Here is a 9,293-nt window from a genome sequence, read left to right as displayed (position 1 = left end):
CAGATGAAGTCATTAGCCAAGAGCCCAGAGGGGATTGTGGAAGAACCCAGAGGTCTCCTTCATCCCAGATCAGCCTTTGAGCTGCTCCGGTTTTCCTCCATCAGGTGCTGGCGCACCAACACTGCAAGATCATGGACAATGCAGGTCACTAGTGCTAAATGCAGGTGACTTTTAATTTCATTTCTCAGAAGGCAGTGCTTGGTAGCCATGGCAGTGAGTATTTGGGGGCAGGCAAACCTATCTGAGTCAGACACATATTTGAAAAAGTGTCTTGTGGCAGGCAAGAGCTGGGCAGGCTGCCAGCCCCTTCCAATAGTTGTTTCTCAAGCTGTTGTGGCTGTGGTGCTTGAGCTTCCTCCCACAGGGTGCATGAGCAAAGCGGTCACTCAAAGGGTATCTCAGAACCACAGCACGCAGGACGTCTTCTGTCAGCCCTAGGATGGCTTATGAGGCTTTCAGGAGAAAATTCTTCCCTTTGAGRGTGGGGAGGCCCTAGCACAGGATGCTCAGAGAAGCTGTGGTGCCCCTGGATCCCTGGMAGTGCCCAAGGCCAGGTTAGACAGGGCTTGGAGCAGCCTGGGATAGTGGGAAGTGTCCCTGCCCATGGCAGGGGGTGCAAATAGTTGATATTTAAGGTTCTTTTAATCTGAAATCATTCTGAGGTTCAGTGTGCTTTAGCAAAGGGGAAAATATAAATTATTTCTCCTGTGTTGGGAGATTTTCAGAGACCTGCTTTTGCTGGAACACAGTGATTAACATTAACCTGCACTCCTCAGGTACCAAGGACAACCAGTTTGCTTTGAGGTGGTATGAACTTTGGGCAGGAATTGATGTGACGTACCAGCCACACCATACATGCTTATAAAGTACATTTTGGGGGGATTGAAGATGCTGATTGCATGGAGGAACCAGCTTCCCTGGAGATCTTTTCCTTACCAGCTTTCTTCTCTGCCAYAGCATCTTCTACATCAGTAATTGAAAAGTACTGTAAAGCTGAGGTGAGCCTAGCAGGGTCCTTACACTGTGGACACCTCACTGGCCTATGGAGAGGACTGAGGAGTTCAAATCATCCATTTTGGTACAAACTTGTCAGGGCTGAGCCTGCTGCTTAACAAGGAGGCCCCCCAGGGCACTGGGAAAACACTCATTTCAGGGTATTGCTTCCAAAAGCATCGTGTGCTAACAGGCAGRCTTGTCCTCCTGGTGTCTGTCCTTGTTTATCCTGCAGGTCCAGGGCAAAAGGAGAATTGGAAAGGACCGTGGGACTTGTKTCACCATGGTGTTGGCTGGAAAAGGCCCATGGGCTGTGGGTTCCACAGAGCCTATGTAAGCTCTCTCTCTGGTTCCAGGACAATGCATCTGCTTGTGGTGTGTCTGCTCGGTGTCTGGGGGCTGGCTGCTCCTGAGCACTATGCCGTGGAAGACATCTGCACCGCAAAGCCACGCGACATCCCAGTCAATCCCATCTGCATCTATCGCAACTCCGAAAAGAAGCCCCAGGAGGGTGAGGGGCAAGAGTCAGCCAAGGACAAGCTCCCGGAATCCACCAACCCACGTGTCTGGGAGCTGTCGAAAGCCAATTCTAGGTTTGCTGTCATCTTCTACAAGTACCTGGCTGACTCCAAGGACAGTGGGGAAAACATCTTCATGTCACCCCTCAGCATTTCCACGGCCTTCGCCATGACCAAGCTCGGAGCCTGTGGCAGCACCCTGCAGCAGCTCATGGAGGTTGGTGGAGATGCCTCAGCCTTTTCCTGTAGCAGGTCTGAAAGACAGAGAAGGTGATCATGGCTGATGGCTGTTATCAGGGTCAGGACGATTCCTTGCCTTGGGAAGGAAATCCCAAGCTGGAATGACCTTAAATCTTATCTCGTTCCACCTCCTGCCACGGSCTGCRACACCTTCCACTAGATCAGGTTGCTGCAAGCACCATCTCTGGATTTGTTTAGATCCCAACTCTTTCCCCTTACTCCTGTTTTGGATCCAGCATTCCTGGCTTTGAGAGGTTAGTTTTCATCTGGAGGGAAGGAAGCCCATTTGGACGGTAAGGAAAGGGAATCRGAACAGTTTGCTTCTTGCAGATTGAGCTAACCCTTTCCTTATGTAAAAAGCAGGAAAAGCCATGRTATCAATTCCCATTGGGACAGGGACTTTTTCACATTCTCTCTCTCTCTCTCTCTTCCGTGGGACAAAAGTCAGACACCTTGTGGTTCACSTGATTTCCAGGGCAGGAGAGCCTGTAGTCGGGGGGCCTCTCCCTCCTCTTGTGGCCCCTATACTTAGGGGATAGGTCTGATCCCAGACTGACAGGTAATTCTGAATTCTGGCTCTTCCATGGGACTAATTTAATTCCCTGCCTGTCCCAGCCCCCTTCTCACTGTCAGACCCACTCAMCTGCTGTGTGGGCTTTGATGCTGCCCATACCTTCTTCTCCAAGGGAGACCTCAGGCCAGAGGAGCCTTTCTCCCTGCAGTGAAGACATGTGAATCAAACTGCTCTTCTTGTCCCCTCTGCTGCTATCCTTATGGATCCTACCTCTGGAACAAATAGCGTTGGGGTCTCCTGCCATTATCTACACAGCCTGARTGCAGTAGCTATAACCACATCTCCAAAATCTTCACAAGCCTACCCCTCTGGAAGGGGACCCTTCTCCCCACTGAGCCACCCACACCTTGCACTCCTAATCCCCCTTTTTCCTACAGAAGGGTTGCTAACACGATCTTTGCCTCACAGGAAATGGTGTCAAAGATCCTGGAGGTTCATAAAGAGCAATGGCCTGTGGGATTTTCTGTGCCTTAAAGCCCTGAGGTTGCATAGCAGTAGAAAAATCATAACTGTCCTTCCAGCTGACAGCTGGGAACAGAAAAATTCCTGTGCTGCAAAAATCTGTCCTCAAAATGATTGCTACATATTCCCATTCCCTGTAAAAATAGACAAGATGTACCAGAATTACTCAACAGGCCATGAGAATTCCTTCTGGGAAGGAGCAGCCTTCAGCAGTGTCACAGGAGGGTTTAGCACGTGTGAGTCCTCCCGTGACCTGGAATGACCCAGAGTTGCTTCCAGGCCCTATTGGTGCAATGCTTGTCTCTGGGGTGTGGTACAGGGTTATGAATACCGTGTTAATTKTAACAGCACTTAAAGGGGAAGCTGGGACTGGTCAAAGGCAGGATGTGAAGAACAAGAAATCTGCTGTTGGTAAGAGGAGCAGCATCTCCACATCTGAGTAGTGTTTAATCCGCCATTTGGACTCTCCAAAGGAGGTCTTGGGCTGATGAGCTGTTGTTTTACATAGATTTGGGTTCCCAGTTACAGGTGGAGGGTGAAGCTCTGAGAGTCTGTAGATTTTTTGCTGTTGAGCAAGGGCTGCACCACCACTTGCTCTGGGGCCCAGAACCTTCTCATGGATTCCTTCTTGCTGTTTGGCTTGTCCAGGTATTTAGATTTGACACCATTTCRGAGAAGACATCAGATCAGATCCACTTCTTCTTTGCCAAGCTGAACTGCCGCCTTTACAAGAAAGCAAACAAATCCTCAGAGCTTGTATCAGCCAATCGCCTCTTCGGGGAGAAATCTTTGGTCTTTAATGAGACTTACCAGAACATCAGTGAAATTGTTTATGGAGCAAAACTCTGGCCCTTGAACTTCAAAGTGAGTTTGAACTACTTTGGATTTTGCTTTTTTATTTGGTTCTGCCCCCGCTGCTCCCCCCGCTCCCATCTTTCTGCTTTAGCTGTGTCCCTGTCTTTTGCCCAGAGGAATTGCTCTGCTCTGGGTGTGTGGGATATGAGTGAARGCAGTCAGGAATCTGGGATGCAGCTCCTCCTGTTTCAGCTGACATTAAACACAGCCACATCCCCGGTCCTCATTCCTAAACTTCACTGTCCTCCCCCAGCACATACCCTGTGAACCTGTCTCCTGCAGAAGGGGTRCAAAGAGATGTTTTAAACCCTTGGCTTAACCTTTTTCTGGTCTTTTCCTTCAGGAGAAGCCAGAACTTTCCAGGCAGATCATTAATGAGTGGGTGGCTAATAAGACAGAGAAGCGCATTACAGAAGTGATCCCAGAAAGCGGTATTGATGATCTCACTGTCTTGGTCCTGGTCAACACCATTTATTTTAAGGTACAACTAACAAAACTGGGGAAGCACGCTTGCCGGGAGGAGACATGGTGCTTATATTTGTCTTCTCCCTCTCCTCTTTAGGGGCAYTGGAAATCACAGTTCCCAGCTCCAAACACAAAACTGGATGCATTTCATAAAGCCAATGGTGAGACCTGCAATGTCCCAACTATGTACCAGGAGTCCAAATTCCATTACTCCTTCATCCCCCAGGACAAAGTGCAGGTGCTGGAGCTGCCTTACAAAGGGGATGATATCACGATGGTGCTGGTCCTGCCCAGTGCTGGGACGCCATTGGAGGAGGTGGAGCGAGACCTGACATCGGAGAAGCTGCAGGGCTGGATAGACTCCATGAAGGAGGTCTCTCTCTTTGTCTACCTCCCTCGCTTCCGTGTTGAGGACAGCTTCAGTGTCAAGGAGAAGCTGAGGAAAATGGGGTTGGAAGATCTCTTCAGTCCAGAAAATGCCAGACTCCCAGGTGAGATGTGGAGATGGGGTGGTGCAGGGGGGAGTTGAGGGGCAGCCATTCCTCCCTAGATGGCAGGGCAGAAGTGCAGCAGCACATGAGGAGCAAGAACATGACAGCATTTAGATGTTGCTGCAGTCAGTGAGGGCCTCTGGTAAAGTTCCACCATGGACACTCAGCCCTGTTCTTCACTGAGGACATGGCAGTTTCGCAGTCAATTGCTCATGGGGGAGGATGTTTTTGTTTTAGGGCAGCCTTGCTTCCTGCGTGATCCCAGGCCATGAAGGATGAGAATGTGTTCTCTCTTGAGAGGTCTCTAAACTCCCAGTTTTACCTTTCTCCATTTTGTATTTCAGGTATCGTCACAGAGGGCCGCACAGACCTGTATGTGTCTGAGGCTTTCCACAAAGCCTTCCTTGAGGTGAGCCTTGTTTTGTGCTGGYGTGCCTTCCTCTTGCTTTTTAAAAACATGAAATATTGAAGGGGAAAAAGTAGCTCTGAACCTACAGTGTTCACCTCCTCAGCAGTCTGGGGCTTTGGAAGAGATTGGCCTCTGATTTCTGTGGAGGAGGAGGGTGAGCCCTCCCCATGCTGCACAATGCCTGTATTTTAATCCCATCTTCTCTCTGTTGGCAGGTGAATGAAGAAGGCAGTGAGGCATCAGCTGCTACAGCTGTCACTATCTCTGGCCGTTCCTTCCCTATGAACAGAAAAATCTTCAACGCCAACAGGCCCTTCCTACTTTTCATCCGGGAAGCTGCCCTCAAYACCATCATCTTCATGGGCAGGATAGCCGATCCTTGTTCCTAAAGGGGCTGGTAGGGCCTCACTTCTCCCTCCTCTGCCTCAGGAAAAGGGGCAGTGGGGTATTGCCACAAAGCCTGGGCTGCGCCAGGGCTGGTTGGCCTTACTGTTTGGTGCCAGCTGCAGGGGAAACTGCATCCAGCTGGGCTGTCCCTGTTCCTCYCTGCCATGTGGGCTGAGGGAACTCAAGGTCACCTTACCTGTCCTGTCCTCCACAGCAAGGGAAGCTGGATTTCATCTGGCACCAGTATTTTTGCGACACCCAAATCCAGCATTGCTGTCCTTCCTGTGTCCAGCCCTCCTCCCTTCCAGGCCTCAAACTGTAACTCTGACCCCTTGGTTCATTAAAACCTACAGATCTGTATGTAGTAGACTGCTCTCTGAATGCACAGTTTACACTAAGCCACTTCCTACACTTATTTAAATCCCTCTCTTGCAAAAAATGGGACCCCACACTGGAGAGAGAGGTTAGTGGAACAGCAGCAGCCACAAGGCTTGTGGTGGCTGGGCCAGGAGCACCCTTCTGCAGCTCCATGTGGGTGGAAGAGCTGGAAGAGCTGCCAAACAGCTGTGCCCTCCTTGCCAGCAGCTCTGGTGTGTCCTGTGTGCCCAGGTGCTGAGAACCACTAGTGACAGTCTTGCATAGCTAAGGCTTTGAACTTTTTTTTAAGACTTCAACTAATGGTTACTGTAGGAACAGTGTCCCTGACCCATGACAATGCACAGGTAAGATAACCAGTGTTATCAGTGTAGTTTTGTTGAAATGATGTTATTCCATCTGCAAATTTACTCCAGGAGCTGACATGGCCTGGCCTACCGCCAGGCCACATGTGTGATCAGACCTCTAGTCCTCTCAGGGGGGCTGTGCTTCGGCAGGGCTGTCTTCAAGATGCAGAAAGATGAGCTTTCCTCCAAGATTTCTGCATTGCAGGCAGCTGTTTCAAACCAAACAGGCAGTGAGAGCCCAGTTTGTGTCCTCAGTAGGTGATGGAAGTGGTGCGTGCAGACAATGACTTGCACTCCCCAGGGGGACATTTACTCTGGATTTTGTAGGACCGGTGAAATATTCACCTTTGGCAATTCCTGCCGAAAGGATCCTTTACAGAGGAGCCAAGCAGTGAGGGAGTGAACTTGGATGGAGCTGTATGTCAGAGCTTTGGGCACCAGCTCTCTAGTTTTGGAAGCTATCAGGGCTTTGACTCTCTCCTGTTCCTAGTTAGAAAAGTTTGAGCATCTGTGCAAGTGATGTGTGGTTTGGGCATGCAGAGCCACCTCCTCTGTTGTCCCACAGGCTGTGGCAAACCGTACACACATGAAGGGTGTCCTTCAGGGGCTCACATGCTCCCCTGGAGCACTACCTTGGAAAGAAGCTGTGAATGTAACACAGGGCTGGGGCTCTGGGAGAAAAGGGGAAGCATTTTAAAAATAAGGAAGAGTCCAGAAAGCAGCTCCTCCTGTCCTCCTCTGGCAATTGCCACTGTGGCTTTTCTTACTGGATCCCATCTTCTGCCTACAGACCTCACTGAGATACACAGTCTCCTGTAATCTCTGCCTTTTTGTGCTCCAGGCTGTGAAAATGGAGGCTGGTGAAAGAGGAGGGCTGAGGCAGTGCCTGGGYCTCCCTAGCATGGCACTGAACCAAAATGCTTCTCCTGCCATAGACAGCTGGGAAAACATCTGAAACTCAGCCTGCAGCAAGAGCACAGGGCTTTTCCTYGGGGTGAGACTGAAAAGGGCTAAGCCTGCTGAAGACATGAGATGAAACTCATCCAAAAAGTACAGCAGCCATCTGAGGAGCAGGAACAGCAGCCCCTCCCGAGCTGCTCAGCTTAGGACAGCGTGGAGCTACTCAGCTTAGGACAGCATGGAGCTGCCCACAGCTGGGGCATGATCTTCCCCTGTGGCACAGAAAATCCACACTGGGTCAGGAACAGTCAGCTAAAAGACACAGACAGGGATTTCAGTATTAAACCATTTAATTTTCAAACCACTCACATGCATAATGTTCTTTTACACAGTGTTAAAAGAAAGAAGAAAATGCGATTTCTTTTTTTTAATACAAACAGAATTTCAAGTATACATTTATAGAATTTTCCAAGATGCCTACCCAAGTTGCTAAGTTTCATTCACATTGTTCTTAAAGCTGTCCGATGTGAGCACTTTTTGCTAAACGGCTTTCAATGCAATTGTACAGTCCCCTCTACCTTGGTTTTATTTCCCCCTTTCCCAACTCTGGGTTCCCCTGCCACCCCTGCCACCCCCCTCCAGCAGTGCTGGCTGTCCCTGGACACAACGGCTACAGAGCTTCGGTCTGCCAGCATCTGCTGGAAGAGGAAAAGGGAAGCGGGTGTGGAGGACCAGTTTGGGAACAGCTTGGAAAATCACTGAAAAACAGTCTGATATCCACAAGTTACAGCAGGCTCACTCTTCAACCTGCTGCAGACCAGTCTGAACACTGACTTTTTTTCTTAAATAATGACTGCAACCAAAAATAAAATAAAATAATAAAAAGAAGAATAATTAGTACAGCAGAAAATTTCTTAACTGTGAACGTAAGTCTTCAATATTAGGACATCTGTCCTAAAAATCTTGGCTTTAAAAAAAGATTTGATTTATAGGTCACTAGTTGAAGGTGACAGCACACTTTGTTACATATGGTTACTCTGCAAACCAGCTCAGAGCAGAATCAATGTGGGACACACAAACTTGGATTTAAAAAAAAAAAAAAAAAAAAAACTAAACTGACAAGGGCTCCATATCCACATTATGGAAAAACCCCCAACCCCAGTAACAACTTTCTCCTGGCTTTGCTGTTCAGCTTAGCTCAGCCCTGGGCTGTCAGCTGGGTTGTAACCGGGTGTAAATTCTGACCTGTTAAAAAACGGGGTTTAAATCTTCTTGACAGGCAAGGGTGGGTTTTCTCTTGACAGATTACAAAGCCTCCTCCCAGCCACCAGCCCTGTCAGTGCTCAGGCACGTCGAGGGTGCTCCAGGCAGTGTGGGGGCCGTGCCAGCCTGGGGGGCTGCTGGAGGTAGAGCTGCCATGGCCAAGGGTCTGGCAACATTGCTCCCCCCAAGCTGTGGCTGCCCAGGAGCCACCTGCCTGTACAGCTGTGTCCCAAGCCAGCCACAGCTGTACTCATCTGACCAGTTAAAGTGCATTGCTGCAGAAAAGAGTTTGCTTTTTTTTTTCTTTTTCTTTTTTTTTTTTTTTTTAAGAGGATCCTATTTAAAGTGCTGTTCTAGTTTGGAAAGGGACTCTGTTTAGAAAAAAAATGGCACCTTTACACACAAGAGATCTGCTCTCTGTATGTGTGTGTATATATAAATATAAACTTGCAGAGTCAGATCTGCTGACAAATGAACAACATATAAAAGTGTTGTATTTTATCTTATTGCCTTTTTTTTTTACTGCTGCCTGCTCTCTTGGAGGCAGGAGGGAGAAGGATTCTCCTTTTAGCTTCCCCACCATTAACTGATTTCCCAGTGCAGGAAAGCGGTCTCACAGCTCTGGCCCAGTTCATTGTTACAAAGCACGTGAGAGGTGACAAAGTCCCCATGAGCTGTCACAGCCCCATGGCCAACCTGCAAAGGGTCACAGTGAGGAACTGGAGGCCAAGAATGACTCTGGACCCCATGGGGCTCTTGTTGCTCCTGCCAGATGCCATTTTCATAGAGTCACTTTACAGAGCAGACCTGCATTTCTGAAACACAGAGGTAAGCAAAACAAATCTCTTTAAAGTGAAAGCTTTGCTGCTAGAGTGTGTAGTGTGGTAACCTCAGCACTCCAAGAGAGAGAGGTAGTTACTGTCCTGCGAATATGCTGCTGCTTAATGCAACTCCATTTCTGGAGTGATTGCTTAAAAAAACCAAACCCAACAAAAATAACAACCAAAAAAAACC

At 48.8% G+C, this 9,293-nt stretch overlaps 1 protein-coding gene across 10 annotated transcripts in view; it reads left to right on the top strand.

Annotated features, from left to right (window-relative positions):
- RC3H1 (ring finger and CCCH-type domains 1) overlaps positions 1–5,754 on the top strand; it is a 72,846-nt gene extending 67,092 nt beyond the window's left edge. For 9 of the 10 annotated variants that reach the window (XR_008966241.1, XR_008966240.1, XR_008966237.1 and 6 more), the window contains exon 21: positions 1,350–1,408. Coding sequence is in view for 1 of the 10 variants with exons in the window: in XM_057379743.1 (XP_057235726.1) it covers positions 1,350–1,728; positions 3,436–3,651; positions 3,986–4,123; positions 4,205–4,598; positions 4,943–5,007; positions 5,223–5,396 (1,366 nt within the window). In the remaining 9 variants the exon portion in view is untranslated. Of the gene's footprint in view, positions 1–1,349; positions 1,729–3,435; positions 3,652–3,985; positions 4,124–4,204; positions 4,599–4,942; positions 5,008–5,222 lie in introns of those variants that run through there. The other variant, XM_057379743.1, reaches the window with a different exon arrangement.
- The last annotated feature ends 3,539 nt before the right edge of the window (positions 5,755–9,293 follow it).

Source organism: Malurus melanocephalus, unplaced genomic scaffold, assembly GCF_030028575.1.
Source record: "Malurus melanocephalus ecotype Western Australia unplaced genomic scaffold, MMel_1.1 scaffold_419, whole genome shotgun sequence".
Taxonomy (NCBI): Eukaryota; Metazoa; Chordata; class Aves; order Passeriformes; family Maluridae; genus Malurus; species Malurus melanocephalus.
The sequence above is the reverse complement of the archived record's forward strand: the minus strand, read 5'-3'. Positions and strand labels throughout refer to the sequence as shown.